The 19394-nt window shown below is 38.5% G+C and overlaps 1 protein-coding gene across 2 annotated transcripts in view; it reads left to right on the forward strand.

Annotated features, from left to right (window-relative positions):
- The window catches only part of Agmo (alkylglycerol monooxygenase), a 289744-nt gene that overhangs the window by 147009 nt on the left and 123341 nt on the right, over positions 1–19394 (forward strand). For both annotated transcript variants that reach the window (XM_037210501.1, XM_028872292.2), the window contains exons 11-12: positions 11354–11436; positions 11925–12030. In XM_037210501.1, coding sequence (XP_037066396.1) covers positions 11354–11436; positions 11925–12030 — 189 coding nt within the window. The remainder of the gene's footprint in view (positions 1–11353; positions 11437–11924; positions 12031–19394) is intronic.

Genomic DNA, 19394 nt, shown 5'->3' on the forward strand with positions numbered 1-19394 from the left:
ACACTGAGTTTCTGTGAGGCAAATCACTCCAGGCAAGGAAACCTGCACCAGAGTGTGGTTGACAGGCACAGCAAGACTCCACTGGAGAGAACAGATGCTCATGTGGGGTTATCATGTGGAGATAACCTGCACTAGAGTGTAGCTGAGACACGGTAAGATTCCACTGGAGAGAACGGATGCTCCTATGGGGTTATCATGTGGAGATAACCTGCACTAGAGTGTAGCTGAGAGACACAGTAAGACTCCACTGGAGAAAACAGATGTTCCTGTTTGGTTATCATTTGTAGACAACTTCTTGGGTAGATGTGAGACCCAACCCAGATTCCCTATCTTAACATTGGCACTTGTCAGGACTTGTGCATCTGCCATAGTCTCTGAGTTCCCACATTCTTAACTGTGGAGGCATCTCTCCAGTACTACAAATGCAGCCTTTTCATCAGCTTTGGTCGTTCAAACTCTAATTGCACAATTTACATTAACATTTACTTATTAGCTGAGAACTATATGAAAACAAAATGTTTATCTCTGAAGCAAGTTATGGCTTTTTTGGGCGGGGGCTACTCTAAAGATTAAAAAAACTTCCTTGTGTATTTTTATGGTAAATAATAATAAGTCAAATGTAATTTAGAATAATTCTATTTTAACACTTTAGGCATAGATTATTTGATGTGAATAGCAGTAGATAGTGTTAAATTGGAATGAATCCTATGAAAAATAATAAAATTGTCATGCAAAGTGAATAAACAAGATGTGACTCATGTAATCCTTGAAATTCAGGAGACTGTAACATAAATTGATCAAAATAGATAACTGCTATAGTTTTTCCCCTTTTAGTCTCATCTAGCAGGTCTATGGGTTTGTCCATAATGAATAGGAATTAGGTGGTGTGAACTCAGTGACGGAGCTTTTGTCCTCCTGTACAGTCTCTTCTACATATTTGGGGACATGTGAGTTGTTCTTAGGTAAAATTTAGGCAGGCATTATACATATTAAGAGACATATTTGGAACTCAGTTTTCTCTCCTATCATAATACATGCAGTACACATACCCTAGATATTTCTAGAAGGACTATGTATGAATGAGAAGATCAAATGGTTATATGTCTTAATTAACATAAATTTGATGCAGACAGACTCAATTGTTTGGTATTGAAGCCTTTTCACATTTTTAGTGTCAAACATTTTTAGAATATTTGTGTCCCTTTAAGGATTGCATAAGTGAATATCAAGTTATTTAGTATTTTAAATAATTAATGTTTAAAATAATTTAATATCTTAATGTTAAATTTCTGATTAAATGGTTTAACTGGATTTGTATTAAAGCTTAATTTAGTATTAAAGTTGAATATAGTAATTATTTACTCAATTTTGCGTAATTAAGGCATTAGTATTAAATGCAAATGTACACACTTCTTTGCTTAGTTTTTCAACAAATGTATATTGAGTACTATGTGTCAAGGATTTAGGCTCTTGAGACACAGCCATGAAAAAAGCACACCTTCTAGTGAGAGGAGATAGACAAGGAACGGAGGATTCACAGAAAGATGTAGGTACACAGAAGACATAAGTCAGAAGACAGACAGTTAAGTAGATAATTATAAAGGGGTGAAGTGCTATATGTTTTACATGGATGGATGATGACACATTTTTGCATAAAGATCTGAATTAAATGAGCAATAAGGATCATGAAGGAAGTCATTCTAAGTAGAAGGCACAGTAGATAAAAACAGCCTTGAGTGGGGAATAAGATTGTTAGGAAGACTTGCACTTCTAAATGACCTACAGATGGCAAGCAGGAACCAGGATGTGGTAGAGCACATCTCTAATCCCAATAATCAGGAAGACCTGGCAGAGGAACCAAGAGTTGAAATTTGGTGTGGGCTATATAGGGTGTTCCAGACTAAACAACTTAGAAAATTGATTGAATCTACCAGTCAACCAATCAATCAGCAGAAAATTATACTCATAGGAAATGCAGAAATCAAGCTGGATTTTATCTGGAAGCTTCATCCCTACTGGCTAGCTTTCATAGTGCTGGAAAGTGCTAGGAAAGCTGCCAGAAGAGAAAGCAATAGCTGTCTTACCTACCGTAAAACCTTGCAAGTTATAATAACAACTGGCCTGGAATGGTATAACCTGTGGTGATATTGTGTTCCCCAATATATGGTACACCTTAATAAACTAGTCTGTGGTCAGAGAACAGAACAGCCTCTAGATACACATAGAGGCCAGAAAATGGTGGCACACACACCTTTAATCCTAGCATTCTGGAGGCAGAGATCCATATGGATATCTGTGAGTTCAAAGTCACACTGGAAATAGCCAGGCATGGTGACACACACCTTTAATCTCAGGAAGTGATGGCAGGGAGGAGGAAGGTATATAAGGCATGAGGACCAAGAACTAGAGCTGATTAAGCTTTTAGGCTTTTAGCAGCAGTTCAGCTAAGATTCATTCAGATGAGGACTCAGAAGCTTTCAGTTTGAGGAAACAGGATCGGTTGAGGAGTTGGCAAGGTGAGGTGGCTGTGGTGTGTTCTGTCTCTCTGATCTTCCAGCATTCACCCCAATACCTGGCTCTGGGTTTTTTTTTTTTTTTATTAATAAGACCTGTTAAGATTTGTGCTACAATAACTACTAGTGCAACAGTGGCACCCATGTTGAGGGAGTAACCAGTTACCTTTTCACTGAATTTAACCCCACTCCAAAAGATGGAACTCATGTCTCATACCTTTACCTCGGCAAAAATCTTAGCTGCCTAGGACATAGACTCTAGGGAACACTCTAATATTATTCTGCTAAGTAGTCAGAGTAATAAACTGACCCTAAATTTTAACCTTCATATTTATAAATTAATGCACCTCTTGACACAAATCAGAGAAGCTTCTTTTTGTGGTAGATGATAATGCATAGACACCAAATCACTCAACATACAGAGAAAAGTGTGTACTCAGCATTATATGGTGTGTTTATATCACAACCCCTCTTTCCAAGGCTTAGGAGTCATAATACAAGAGGGTCCAGAAAGATTTGAGAGACAGAGGCTGCAGTTATCTGCAGCAAAACAATACTTATACAAGACAGAATTATTGTGCACATGAACTCACAGTAACTCTGTATGAACAAGACCTGTACAAGATTAAGTCAGCCCAAATACCATCACGGGCAGCAGAGGGGTTATGAAGCCTCATCTTTAGCTGAAAAGTTATTGGCAATTAATGGCTGCTAAGTAATGGACAGTCAGTTTTGTTCACTGATGAAGGCCCTGGAGACTATCCATGTAACAGTAGATAGTCCTTCACCCTTGCCTATACAGGTAGCCCTTAAAGGAGCAAGTGAAGCTGGGAGGGTAATGTGGTTGGGAAAATAAGGGAAGAATTATATTTGATTAAATATATTATATGCATGTATAAGATTATCAAACAACTAAACTTAAAATGTGTGAAGGAAAGGAGACCATGTTGGAGTATAACATGGATAGGCTAGAATCATGAGTTTTAGTTTTGCTTTGAGTGCTAGCTGAAGCCCCTGAAAGTTTTGAAACTCATGTGATGTGATATATTTTATAATATGAAATAATAGCTCTAAAATCCCAAAGATATGGAAGACAGAGAGACAGACACTCTTAGAAGCTGGAAAATTAATTATAAAGGTACTTCATTAATTGATGTGGGGACAGAAGAGAATATTGGTTTGAGTGCTTGTCACAAATGCCTTAATGCTGGACAGATCTTAATTACAATGCTGACATTTAGATCTGATATATGAGAAGCAGAAAGAGAAAAATAACAAGGACTATGGGGGTCCAGCCCCTCAATAGTCCTCTCCCAGGGTCCAGGAAGAATCTACAACCAGTTGATAATTAATCTTCGATGAAAAGAAATGAATCTATGTACACGAAACTCCTTAGTCCATACACTTTATTATTCTGAGTCAGTTCTCTCTCTCCACAGCTTCTATTCTGCTCTCATGCCTAGCTCCTTTCTTGCTGATTTCTCTCTACATTTATCTGCGGTCCCCTCTAAGTTCTATTTTAATTCCTTTGTCTTAGTTCTGTCCCATCTAGGTTCTCATCCATCTAGTTCCTTCCCATCTTAGATCCTTTCCCATCTCCTTCTTTCTCTTCTTGGTCTTCCCCATCTGACTCTTCCTCATCTTCCACCATGTTCCTCTGGTATTCTCTTTTAGCTCTTCAATATAATTCTTCCCATCTAGTTTGTTTCTCTCCAGTTCTTACCCATCTAGTTCTTCTGTTCTCTTTTCTCTGTCTCATCTTTAAGTTCTCTCTTCAAAAATCCTCTCTCTTTTTCTACCTCTCAGTTCTCTGACTCTCTCAGTTCTCCCTACATCTCTCAGGAATCCAGTTATAAACTCAAACAATAGCAATCTTCTCATACAGCAAGGTCAACAGGCTTGAATTTTTATGGGGTCATAAAGGCAGGAAAGAATTTTCCTTAGGCAGTGACCACCAGGCTTTCTTTTACAACCCAAAAGGGGAGTGGTAAAGAAGAAGGTCAATAAAGAGCTAATGAATGGTTAGTATATCAAGAAGGGAATTCATGTGCTCAATCTACATTCCTAGAAGTGGTTAGGTAAGAAATTAGGAGTCTATTAGTAAGGCTGTAAGGAAGGAGGGTCTCACCCTAAATTGCACAAGAAATAAAGCTATCCTCCTGACCTAAGAGATCAGGTGTTGTTTCTTGGGTGCTTAAGCCTGTTCTTAAAGAATACAGAGGTATCTCTGATAAGGTACTTTCATCCCTCTGGGGATGACCCTGGCCGGATGCTGCCAATGATGATAATTACAGGGAGGCTTGAACTGGGGTTCTGGCTGTGCACTGCTGTCAGCGTACAAGGTTACCTGAATATTCCATTAGTAGAGGGGATATGGTGCCCAATAAATGATGGAAAAACTACAATAGCACACAAGAAACTCATAGGAGGAAATGGCTAATAAACAAAAGCCAAATATCAACAAAGCTCCTTGACCCTCAGGTTGACCTCTGGAAGGCCCTTGGCTTCTTCCAGGTATTTAGCTTTGTCATTATCAGCTGAAATTCTACTTTATGTATTTTTGTGGCTTGTAGCAGAAGAAGATTCAAGGACATCTGTTTTGAGCAAATTGAAATCTGGAGGGGACATTTGCTAAGATGGTGTAAGCTAAGCCCTGATTGGTTAGAAGGAAGAGGAGGTCAAATGTGATGCTCAGACAGGCTGTTGTAGATGCCTATTAGCCCAGCACACTGATCAGAAGGCAGCTAGATCCCTGTATGAAGTAGGTATCTACTCTGTTTACTACAATTTGGTTGCAAATTAGGGCAACAGGGTCCTTCCTTTTTCTTCTCATCATAACCTTCCAAGCAGAACAAAACATATACTTTGTCTTGAGTTTCTTATGCTATTTGGAGGTACTAATAGATATTTGTCTCTTACTTCATCATGGTTAGCCTAAGTGTCTAAGTACATCAAGAAGGATTCTGATGATAAACTTATTATTTGCCTAAGTATTTTGTTTTAGTTCCTACTAAAGTTGTATTTTATGTCAAATGTGTCTAACATATAGGCAAATTTTAGACATTAAATACTTTGTTTATGGTCACATGGCTAAAAGGTAGGTGTGTTTGTGTGTTTGTGTGTATGTGTGTGTGTGTCTCCAAATTCTTAGGATTTTATAAGCATTTATAAATTTATAAATAAAATATAAATAAATAGTTTTCTGGCAGAAATCATTTTTTAAGTTCATGTGGCAAAATGAAGTGAAACAATATGGTAAGAAAAGCATTTTTCTTTAAGGATAAACTGTTTCCCATAATTGAATATTAATTTACTCAACCACACCTTAGTTATTCTTACAGCTAATAAAATGTTTCCAATGCAGTAGTTACTAATGACCTCATCATTGAATAGCAGGTCTCCTGCTCTCCTGTTGTCATGCTGGCTGTCCCTAAGCTCTGTGTTCTGTAGTGGACATGGGCTCTGACTCTCTTCCTCAATATCCTAACATTAAGAAATGCAATGACAATTATGAGATTTTAAACTTAGCAGCAGGACTCTTCTACAAACAATTGCTTTCAAGGGATTGCAACTGGTCACTTTTTGTTTACTGCTTGTTGCTTTTGGCTGGTGCAATTAAATTGTAGAAGGAACAAGTAGCTAAGTCAGTTCCAACTGTCTACAGTTATTGAAGGGAAAATGTAGAATGGTTGCATAGTATTTAGAACACGATTTAGTCAACCAATGACATCACATCTCTGATATTCTCATAAGCACCACCAGGGAACATGGAAATCTCCCTAGGGCTGTGTATCCAGCCCTTCGAATTTGCTGATAAACTCTCACCCTGAAGTAGGGTTCATTTAGCTCTAAACCTGGTCTACGTGATATAAGTTGTTAGGGGCTCTACCTGGTCCCTTTAATCTGTTCATCAAGCATGCTCTATTATTGCTGTTCTACTATTGGAGCACAACAGGCCTACTTTCAATTTTACAGGAACCATTTGTTTCCTGTGCTATGATGGAAAAACTGTGCTACCTTTGAATCTCAGAGAATATGTATGTATATCAGCTATAACACTGTGTAGTTACTGAGATTATAGAAACAAAGTTAAGAAACATATAATTTGGAAACTGGAAATAACAGATACTCAATAAACATTATTATTAAATTTTGGCATGTAGAAGATAAGATAGGCTCCCCTTGGACCGTCCTTACTCTCTCAAGCCCAGATTCCATTCTCAGGCTCTCTCCTAGTGCTGCAACAGAACACTAGCCAGCTTCCCTTCCCTGCTGTGCAAGCCTCCAGTAATCCCACAGACATCTCCTGCTGCCATTTCCTCCCTTTCCATTCCTCCTCTTTGCTATTTCCAAGCCCCCAATGTGGGTGGACACCTCCTGCTCAAACAGGACACACCTGTCAGAAGACCAGGTAGGCGGACCTTGGGTCTATCCCACCCTCTGTTACCCAAGACACAATTCGCAGGATCACCCCTAGCATTGCCACACAACACCAGAGTCAGCTTCTCCTGCTCCTCTGTCCATACTTCCTGTGGATCCCTCAGATCATCTCCCCCAGACATACTCTTCCCCCAGCCTCCAACACCAGCAAACATTTCCCCAGGAACACCCCAGCTAAGCAGGCCATTTAAGCAGGAAACACTCAGCCAACACACTCTCTAAAATCCTAAGAGGAAACAGAAACAAAACTCCCACACCACTAAAACACAGAAGTCAGCACCCCAAACCCAGATACCTAAAGGCAAATGTAAGAATCAACTAAGCAGGGCTCACGGAGTTTGAAGTGACAGTCTCAGAGCCTGTAAGGGTCTGTTCAACATTCTCTATGGAAATGTTACTGTAGTGTAGTTTGGTCTTCTTATAGGACTTTTAATAGTGGGAGTGGAAGTTATCTGACTCATTTGCCTTCTTTTAGGACCCTTTTTCTTATACTGGGTTGCCTCATCTGACCTGATACAAGGGTATATGCCTAGCCTTATTGTAATTGTTATTCCAAGTTCCATTGATATCCTTGGGAGGTCTGTTCTTTTCTGAAAAGAAACAGAGAAGGAATGGATCTGGGGGAGAGGGAAGGTGGTGGAGGAGGGCCTGAGTGGAATGCAGGGAGGGGAAACTGCAGTTGGAATTTAATATATGAGAGAATTTTTTAAATAAAGGACACAGTAATAGCAAGAGAAATAGTCACCATCATAGTCCAGCTACCCTACCACAGTAGATCCTGAATATTCCAATATAGAAAAAAGCACAAGAAAAGACCTTAAAACCAACTATATGAAGATGATAGATGTTCTTAAAGAGGAAATGAATAAATCCCCTAAAGAAATCCAGGAAAATAAAAACAATTGGAGGTAATGGAAAATCCCTCAAAGGAAGCAAGGAAAACACAGATACTTGAAGGAAGGAAACAAATAAAACTGTTCAGACCAGAAAATAGAAATAGAAATAATAAAGAAAGCATCAACTTAGAAAATCCTGAAAGTGAAAAGTTTAGGATTGTGAATAAAAACTACAGAAGCAAACTTCATTAACAGAATGTAAGAGATGGAAGAGAGAATCTTAGGCACTGAAAATAAAGTAAAAGAAATAGATACATTGGTCAAAGAAAATGTTAAACCTACAAAATTCCTGACACAAAACATCCAGGAAATCTGGGACACTAGGAAAACACCAAACCTATGAATAATAGGAATAGGGGAAGGAGAGGATTACCTGCCCAAAGATCTAGAAAATATTTTCACCAAAATTAAAGAAGAAAATTTTCTAACCTGAAAAAAAGAGATGCCTATACACGAAGCATACAGAGCACACAATAGATTGGAAAAGAAAAGAAAGTCCTTTTATCACATAATCAAAACACTAAAAATACAGAACAAAGAAAAATATGAAGATCTGCAAAGTAAGAAGATCAAGCAAGATATATAAAGGCAGACATTAGAATTATACCTGACTTCTCAATGGAGACTCTAAAAGCTGAAAGAGCTTAGACAGATGCATTGCAGACTCTAAGAGACCACAAATGCCAACCCAGATTACTATACACAGCAATACTTTCAGTTACCATAAATGGAGAAAGTAAGATATTTAATGATGAATTCAAACTTAAGCAATATCTTTTTCCAAATCCAGCCTTGCAGAAGATGCTAGAAGGAAAAATCCAAACCATGGAAGTTAATTACATCCACTAAAATACAGTGAAAGTAATAATCTCATTTCAGCAAAACAAAAAGAAGGGAATCACACACACACACACATACACACACACACACACACATACACACACACTCTCTCTCTCTCTTTCTCTCTCTCTCTCTCTCTCTCTCTCTCTCTCTCTCTCTCTCTCTCTCTCTGTGTGTGTGTGTGTGTGTCACACACACATACACACATAAACATACACCATCACCATTACCACCACCACTGTCATCACCACCAACAAAATATAACAATCATAGTTCATTTATATCTTTCAACATCAATGGCCTTAATTCCTCAATAAAAAGACACAGATTAACAGGCTGGATAAAAACAAGGACCCATCCTTTTGCTGAATACAAGAAACATACCTTGACAATCAATAGTCATTACCTCAGGGTAAAGGTTGGAAAAAATTATTCCAAATAAATGGACCTAAGAAGCAAGCTGGTGTATCCATTTTAATATCTGACAAAATAGACTTCAAACAAAAACTAATCAAAAGAAATGGGAAAGGTCACTACATATTCATCAAAAGAAAGATTCACCAAGATGACATTTCATTTCTTAACATCTATGCCTCAAACACAAGGGTACCCACGTTTGTAAAAGAAACACCAGTACAGGTTAAATCACACAGTGACCTTCACACACTGATAGTGGGAGACTTCAATACCTCTCACCAATGAAAAGTTCATCTAAAAGGAAAAAAATACTAAACAGAGAAATGCTGGAGCTAACTGAGGTTATAAACAAAATGAACTTAATGGATATTTACAGAATATTCCACTCAAACACAAAAGAATATACCTTCTTCTCAGCACCTCAACAGAACTTTCTTCAAATAACAGAAAGCTTACAAACTCATGTAAGCTGAACAACTCTGTTCAGCTGAAAATGGGTCTAGACAAAGAAAGAAACATTTTTGGGAATTCAATGAAAATGAATGCACAACATTCCCAAACTTAGGGGACAAAATGAAAGCAGTGCTAAGAGGAAAGTTCACAGCAAGAAATGTAATGTATACATTAAAAAAAAAAAATGGAGAGATCTCATATTAGCAACCTAACAGCATACCCGAAATTTCTAGAACAGAAAGAAGTAAGCACACCCAAAAGGAGTAGACAGGAAGAAATTATCAAATTGAGGGCTGAAACAATAACATGGAAACAAAGAGAACAATAAAAAATTCAATGAAATAAAGAATTGATTGAGAAAATCAAGATGGACAAACCCTAGTCCGAACAGACTAAAAGACAGAAAGAAAATATTCAAATTAACAAAATCAGAAATGAAAAGGGGCTATAATAACAGATGCCCAAGATATTCAGAGATTCCAATGTTGTTGATTGTTTTTGCTCTTTTCGGGGGCCCACCACCCAGCTCCCAAATAAACCACACACAGAGGCTTATGAAATAAATTCTTCAGCATACAACCAGACACACCCAACCTGATGGAAGAGAAAGTAGAGGACTACCTTCAACACATTGGCACAGGAGACAGCTTCAGAGAGAACACCAACAGTGCAGGCACTAAGACTGACCATTAATAAATGGATCTGGGGAGAGGAGAGGTGAAGTGGAGGGTGGTTTGGGAAAGGGGAGGGAGGAGAGGCTGTGATTGGCATGTATTGTACAAGAGAAGAATCTGTCGTCAATGAAAAAAAGAAAGGAAGTTATTTGGCACATAAACTAAATGTATGATTTAAATTTCTTGAAAAAGGGATTTTTGGTATAATAATTCAAAAGTTAACTTCAAACATGTTTATATGAATATATAGATTTCCTGAAGTATAAAAGTGAGTGTATATGTGCAATTTCTCTTATGTTTTGGTTTATGTTTGTCCTAACTTGGTTTCCATTGCTTTGATAAATACTATCACCATAAGCAATACTGGGGAGGAAAGAATTAAACTGGCGTATATATACCCCGTGTCACAGTTTATTGAAGGAAACCAGGGCAGGAACTGAAGCAGAGGCCATGAGGAGTACTGCTTGTTGGCTTTCTCCCGTATCTTGCACCGGATGCTGTTTCACACGACTCGGGACCACCTCCAACAGGCTTGGCTCTCTCACACCAATAATTAATCAAGAACATATCCCCATAGACTTGACTGCTGGCCAATCTTATGGAGACATTTTCTCAAAGTTTTCTCTTCTTGAAGACTCTAGCTTTTATGAAAGAACAAAAGAATAAAAAATAATAAAACCAACACAGCTCTTATTAACACATTTTCCTTTATATATTTCCTTGTACAAAGAAAATTTGGATTTCACACCAGAATGAGTTGTTCATGCTGAATATATGTACTAGAATGTAATATTTATCTCTTAAATGTGAATTACTTATCCATGTTTGGGGGTTCTGATGCTTCATATAATTGCAAAAGTCAAAATTTTACAATAGACAAGTAAACATAACAGTTTAAGCAAAAGCTTATGATGAAATTATGTGTTCCCTTCTGAAGTGTCCAATAAGGTTACTACTAGGTGTCACTAGAAAAAGCAAGTAGCCCTCGGTATCCACCATCTCTGTGCAGAGAGTGACAGTTGGTACACTGGGAAGTGCAAGCTGTTTCCATGGCAGCACTCGTTGCTAATATCCCTCCTACACCCTCCGAAGGATCCATGGACCTGTGTTTGTTTGACAGGTTCTGTCTCAAGTCACTCTGCTCCTGAGGGTCTGCTCCATTATCCTGACCTTGACATCCATTGGTCTCCTTCTGGATCAAAGGCAAGGCATGACTTCTTCTGTTATTTTTTCTTTCATTCAAAAGAGGAATTTTCTCCTCTACTATCAATGTTATATGGATCTTTATAGTTTAGTTTGCAAACCTTAGTGTTGAACGGCATGTTTGAAATGAGTTAAGTGTATCAGTTTTCCTCCTAAGCCATCAAAGGACACGGGGCTACTGAGGAGAACATGCCTTACATTCTAGATGTCTAGTGGTTGAATATTTTGTTGTTCTGCCATAGCTCATCACTGCTTTAACTAAACAATACTTGACAAAAACAGGTTTTTCTTAAAAAATACATTTTGTTTCTTAGTTTAAGGCTACATTCAAAGTACTTCTGAGACTTACCACTCAATTATGTTTAAAAAAAAAAAAGGCTTTACCTTTCCTGAAAATCAAAAGTAAATGTTGTTGCTGTGTTAATTATTACGTGAGCACATGGAGACTGTATGTAAAGCTAACGGATATTAATGCCACGTTATTTCAGTCCCCAGGCAGCCGTCGTGGAAACTCTCCGTTGCCTGATGTTCCTAACCCTGCACAGACTGGGTCATTTGAAGCCTCTGGTCCCATCTTTATCATCTGTATTCGAGGTAAGACATTTGACGTAGGTAGCTAAACTATTTAATTCGATCACTCAATGATGTTTTCCCTCTACCAAATTTGTGACCAGTATTTGTAGCTAAGTTTTTTTCTGTGCAGTGTATTTGAATTTCTATTTTATAACTTTCAGAGAGTTAATGTTGAGTCATAGAGTTTTTAATCCTAAAATTTTGGTCAATATCATTAAATCATAAAGATTAGGCAAAACACATTGCAGAGCATTTTGAAGAAAACCAGGGTACATTGTAGATCCTCAAAAAAATTAGTGATAAATATGACTTTACAAGAAGATTACTGCCATCTAATGCTACTTAGGAAAGTTTTGACAATGGAAAGTGTTTGAGGTGCTTGCAAATCACCTATAACAAATGTAATTATATGTAAATGAAAAATTTAAGTCAACGAGATTTTCAAAATTAAAGATACGTTTTGATATGATATCTCATAATAAAGATTGATCTCCAAAGATTCCTCAGAAATTTTTGGGTGTCTGTTTTCTCTTACTCGGGAAATACCTAAACAGTTTCACTCATTATTTGTGTTTATCAGAGTAAAATTTTTTAACTTTTGTTCTTGAACAATATACCAATATTATGAGACTATGCAACATGGCAGCTTACTGAAGTGGAACCGTAAATGCTAACATTCCTGTTATCAAAGAACAAAGGTATTAGTTTTTTTTTCTGTTGCTGTGGTAAAACAGTGACCAAAATCAGATTGTGGAGGCAAGAGTTTACTTCATTCATGTTTCCAGGTAACTGTTCAGCCTTGTAGAAAGTCAGGGCAGGACTGGAGGCTGTACTGAAGCAGCAAGCAGAAGCCATGCAGGAATGCTTCTCCCTGCCTTGCCTCCTGGGACTTACTTATTCAGCTACCTCTCTTAGACAGCTCAGGCCACCTGTTATGGATCCCAGAACCCACACGCAGCTCGGCCCTCCTACATCAGTTCAGAGACTGCCTCCCAGATGCGGTGACAATTCTTTAATCCGGTCTCCCTCTCCAAGGGTATCAAGTTGACAACGAAAATTAGCTACCACATTAGCTAATGCAGAGGCATACTCTGTAGTGACTCTATTTGATAAATTTCTTTGAAAGCAGTTTGACATGGTAAAGACATGTCTACTTTGACCAAGTATTTCACGTATGTGAATTTATGCCATAGGAATGATATGCTCACATGCATGGATTGATGTATATGTAATGGAACTCAGGGCATCATCACCTGTAATGGTGCAAAACTGAGAGCCATCTAATGCCATGCACAGGTTACTGTTTAACACCTTGGTTGTATTCATAACACAAAATCAGTATCTAGAATATAAAAACAGATAACCCATTAAGATAAATATGGATCAGTCTCAAAGTTATAAATTATCTATGTGAAATATTCAATGCTATGATGGCTGCAGCTCTATAAATACAGGCAGAAGATTTCAAATATGTGTTAGTGTATTTTATTAAGTGTTTTTAATATACTTTAGAAAACAAAGGAGAGCATAACACAGTTTACAGCTGGAAAGCAAGGTTAATTATGTGGTTAGAAGGCAGAAAAGGATGATTCTTTATTAAATTGATTTTCTCTAGTACCTTCAAAGTTTTTAAGCTCTCAGAATATATTTTGTATTTTTATATGACATGAATTTTAATAGTGAAGCATAAAATTTGGTATTAAAATCATGTGTCAGGATCTGCACAGCTTTGAATTTGACCTGAAAGGGCCATAAAGAATAAGGGAATAAAGAAGGGACAGACACATAGAAAAGCTGGCATGAGGTGTATCATGCTCTCTGATAGAGATAAACCAGCAGCCCAGAAACTCGGCACCTTTATTATCCATTGCTGACAGAGGAGATGGGTTTAATGTATACAGGTGAATGTGGAGAAAATAGGCCAGCTGATATTGATAGGGGCTCTTTATAAGAGACCAGTTCAGGTCACCGTCATCCTGGATGAGGCAGCTGTGGTTGATAGTTTCTGCAAACACTGGTTTTAGCAAAAGGTCAGTTGTTTGTAAAATCTAATACGTGTAAAATCTATGCTTTGCCATTGCTCTTGTCTTGACCTTGAAGGCCTTGTCATCCCCAAGAGACTGAGGCATTGGGGGGTCTTTGACGTGGCAGTATTATGTCACAACACTGTTCACTAAGGACTTCATCCCCTTTCCACAAACTTAGCTACCCACGTTTCGTTTAAGTGGTACAAAAGCTTACATACTTACACAGTGTGTTAGAGTGTTTTATACCTATTATAATCTAGAAATATAACCTTCTCACTGAAATTCAGACATATATGGCAGAAAAACCCTAAAATCAAATGAGAGAGAATCTTCACATTCTAAGTGAGGGATACATTCCTTTTTCCAGCAGGAAATGCTAAAATCCTTCTTAACGAACTTAGTATTGTGTATAATGTGGGAGCTAATCTTAAGTGCTCTGGAAGCAAATAGCTCTTTCTTGTCAACATCATTTTCTACATGATTATATGATTACAAAAACACACTGTATTTGGAGGTTAAGCTGGGATGGTAGGGGGCAGAACATATGTTCACCTTTTGAGTCGGATGAACCACAGTGGCAATGTGCTTATTTTACTTATTCAATTAAGACATTGAAGCGTCAGATGAAGATTTGAACTCTGATGCCCCATTGCTTGAATTTGATTCCTACCTTGAGAACTTCCTTAGTGTGAATTATTTGGGTAATTATTGGGTCATTTAAATATTCGGCCTTAGCTTTCTCACCTGTAAAAGGAAGAAATAATAGTTATTATCTACTAAATTTGGATGATTACATGAGAAAATTGCCCATTTGATGATTGCCATAATAATTAACAAATAGCAAATGCTCAGTAAATATTCAGTATTATTATTGTTGTTGGTAGTTTAGTTATTTGTATGAATAAACAGAATCCAGAAAAGAATTTGTTGGTGGTTTAACCTCAGGATCCACAAGTCAAGTCTGAGCCTAACGTTACAGACAGGAAGGAAAGTATAAAGTGGAACTAAAGCTTCCATTTCTGTGTCTTTTGGCTGGCACTCAGGCTGACATTCGATTTATGCCTACGGTACTCACCCTTTAAACGGGTTCTAAAAGAGGTATATGTTTATAGCTCTCACAGTGTTCTAACTACACTGCTCAAAATCTTCCCTTTAATTTTCACACCAATCCAGGATGTGCTTTCACTCTTTTTGCTGTGGATAATCTTGTCAACTGGGTGGGATTTAGAGTCACCATAGAAACACATATTATGTATTATGAGTACATCTATGAGGGACTTTCTAAATTGGGCTTACTAGACTAGAAAGATATCCTCTGAGTGTGGGCAACATCATTTCACAGACTGGTTACCCAGAGTCAATCAAACTGAGAAAGTGATCCAAGCATCGGCATTTCTCTCTCTTGGTGACCTGACTATGGCTGCAATATGATCAGCTACCTCATGTCCTTGCCGTCAGGCTTTCCCTGTCAGAATAGACACTACCCTCAAACTGTGAACCCAAAGAAATCCTTCCTTTCCTTCACGTTTTATTAAAAAATATTTTATGTATATGTGTGTGTACCTGCTTGCTTATATGTGAAGCACCACATGTGTACAGGTATCCGTAGATTCCAGAAGAGGGCTTTGCATTTCTTGGAACTGGACCTACCTGTGATAGCAAGCCACTCCAAGTGGGTGGTGGAAATCAAATCCAAGGACCCTGAAAGAGCAGCGCCTACCACCCGAGCCACCCTTTCAGCTCCAAACCCTGCCTTTCTTAAGTCGTCTTTTGTCTCAGATGTTTTGTCCCAACAAGTAACACAATGCATTTTTTGTAATAATAAATTTATAGGGTGTGGAGCATGTTGGCACACACCTGGAATCCCAGTACTAACGGAGATTTTGAAAGGGAGGGCTGCTAGTTTCAAACCAACCTGGGCTTCAAAGTAAAACAATTTCAAAATATCAACACAGAAAATGATGGGGAAATGACTTACTAGAATATGCATAGCAAGCAAAGTATAAGGGAACACGTAAGGATGCAAACTAAGGAAGTTCTACCCTAGTATTCAAGATAGTCAAGAAGATTTTTCTATTGGGGAGGTGGTGGTGCATGCCTTTAATCCCAGCACTCAGGAGGCAAAGGCAAGTGAAGCTCTGTGAGTTCCTGGCCAGCCTGGTATACAAAGCAAGTTCCAGGACAGCCAGAGCTGTTACACAGAGAAACACTGTCTCAAAAAACAAACAAAAAATAACAAAGAAAGAAAGAAAGAAAGAAAGAAAGAAAGAAAGAAAGAAAGAAAGAAAGAAAGAAAGAAAGAAAGAAAGAAAGAAGGAAAGAAGGAAGGAAGGAAGGAAGGAAGGAAGGAAGGAAGGAAGGAAGGAAGGAAGGAAGGAAAGAAGAAAGGAAGGAAGGAAGGAAGGAAGGAAGGAAGGAAGGAAGGAAGGAAAGAAGAAAGGAAGGAAGGAAGGAAGGAAGGAAGGAAGAAAGAAAGAGAAAGAAAGGAAGGAAGGAAGGAAGGAAGGAAGGAAGGAAGGAAGGAAGGAAGGAAGGAAGGAAGGAAGAGAGAAAGAAAGAGAGAAAGAAAGAAAAAAGGAAAATTTTTCTAGCTGGGTAGAGGTGGTGTACACCTTTAACCACAGGACTTGGGAGGCAGAAACAGGTAGATCTTTTGAATTTGAAAACAGCCTGACCTAATACAGAACTAGTTCCAGGACAGTTGGGGCTACATAAAGAAACCCTGTCTTGAAAAACAAGAACAAAAGCAAAATAAAAGAAAATTTTTCTTCTATTAATTAAGAGCAGTGCTCAAATAGCTCATGGACTTCTGTTGAGATATAACACAGCAAACATATATTTTAATTGTAAATTATTTTTTATAATTTAATTCTGAATTATGTTATTTAATGATTCAACAGAGGGAGTAGATCATGGCATAAATGTTCATGGTGCTTAGCTACTTTCAAGAATATGTATCCGCTCATTTTGACCAGTACTTCAAGGATAGACATGACTGTGATTTGCCACCCAAATGTCATGACCCTAGCAACAGCAAAGGATGCTATGGTTTGGATGTGCTCATTGCATTGTGCATGTACTCTTGGTTTGGATGTGCTCATTGCATTGTGCATGCATTCTTGGTTTGGATGTGCTCATTGTGCATACATTGCTGGTTTGGTTCTCAGTGTGGCAAGTCTGGGAAGTGGTGAAGCTTTAAGATATGGGGCCGAATGAAATCACTCTATGCTCCTACAGGAGACGATGTTCACTCTTGTGACTTGAGGTAGTTTTTGTGAGACAGTAGTCATCAAAGAACAATCTTGGCCACTCGCCTGTCTCTGGCATTTTATTGGATGTGATCTCTCCTTCTTACATGTGCTCCTGCTACTGTGATGTCATTTTCTATCAGGTCCTAATAAAGGCAGAATTGATGCTGGTAAAGTGTGTGTCAGCCTCTAAGGCCATGAGTCAAGCAAACATCTTCATACAAAGTTGCCCACCCTCGGGTATTTTGTTAGAGTAATTAAAAACTAACTAATATATGTAATTTGTGGGGGGAAAAAAGAAGGAAAAAAAATTGCAAAGAAAACAACATAGAATCCATTTCAGTATTCTTTGGTTATCATTAACATTGGTACTATTGCTATATTACTATTATTAAAATGACAATGACATTGAACTACTACTGGTTAAACCTATGAGAGTCAAAGCTTCTCTGACTAGGGTTCCCCTAGTAGATGACAGAACCACCTTTTATGGGTTCAATAGGATCTTAGCAACTGCTCTATTGCTGTGAAGTGACACCATGACCAAGCTACTTTCCCAATTGATTCCCTAAGAACTTGAAAACAGTTGGGGATTGATCATTCCTTGGGCTTATACAACTAAGGCATTTGGATACAGTCACCAGGCAGGCAAGGCTTCCTGCTTCCAGGCTTTCTGCTTCTTCTTTTTAGCATTAGAATTCAGATGTCTGCCTTGTGCAATTAACTCCTTTAGCAAGCACACAAAGCCAGGGCCAGCTCTAGACAACAGCATTCAAAGGCAAATGACAGACAGAATAAGCCTGACCCTCTGTTAGATAAACATCCCTATGGAGACACTGCCACCTAGGTCAGGCAGACAGAAGATAGTAATATGGACGTAATATAGCTTTGCTTCTTGTGCAAATTAAGCTCGCACCCCCTTTTTCTCACAGCCTAAGTAGAACCTTTGAGCAACTTAGAACAAAAGGGTTTTTACACCAGGTGCATCAAGCTATGAGGCAGGTTTCCTAGCTCTAAGCAGAGTTACCGGACCGACCAGAAAACAGCAGTGCCAGAGTATTGCTGAGGGTAGGTGTATGGACATGTGTCACAGGGGGAGGAGAGGAAGGAACAAGGATGGAGAGAGGAACGAAGATGAAGATGAGAATGGGATGGAAAGAACTTAGAAGAATGAGGGGACAGGAGGAGAAGGGACAGAGAGGAGCTAAGTATGAGAACAGAATTGAAGCTGTGTAGATAGACTTTGACTCAGAAGAATAAAGTAAATGGACCTAAGACTTTCGTGTAAGTAGATTCATTGGATAGACCTCAGATTAGATTAGTAACCCCTGCTGCTCATAGCATCCTTCCCAGGACTCTGGGAGAAATCTCCTCAGGGTGGGCACCTGAGGGAATTTCAATGAGAGAGAGAGAGAGAGAGAGAGAGGGAGGGAGGGAGAGACTGGGCCTTTGAAACCTCACAGCCCATCCGCAGTGACACTCTTCCTCCAACCAGTCCACTCCTCTTAATCCTTCTCAAACAGTATCACTCCCTGGAGCCATTAGGAGCCAGTTTTAATTTTTTTTAATGTAGCCTTTTCTTTTTCTATGTCTTTTACTCATTTATCAACAGCTGGAAATTCATAGCCAACACGGATCACTAAATGTACATTTCAAATTTGTGCTTTCTTCAAACTTTTATCTCTTAGAACTTAAGTAAGTTTTGGAACCTGTCAAACTTTTAATAAAACTATTTTTGTCCCCCAAAAGGGGGATAGACATTTGATAAAAAGGCTTGGCAATTCTATCCAGTCTGAATAAAAATAGAATGACTAGGAGTGAATAGGCTACAAGTACACAGTGCTCTCGTCATGTTACTTGAGGCTGTCACTAGAATCCACCCCGGGGAAGCTGTGAATCCCTCTCCTGTTATAAATCGGTGCTGTATGTATTGGCAACATCAGCGTAGAGAAAGTCCTGTGATGCTCTCTGTCTAGGGTACTAACTTAAGGTTCTCTGTTATCCTCCTTCACTATGTTGGACAAACTCCAGTTCTAAAGGTTTACATGGTAATAGTCATTCTTTACTAAAAACAATACACTTCCAGCCACACTCACAGCCCCCACACCAT

This window comes from Peromyscus leucopus, chromosome 14, assembly GCF_004664715.2.
Source record: "Peromyscus leucopus breed LL Stock chromosome 14, UCI_PerLeu_2.1, whole genome shotgun sequence".
NCBI classification, from domain to species: Eukaryota; Metazoa; Chordata; class Mammalia; order Rodentia; family Cricetidae; genus Peromyscus; species Peromyscus leucopus.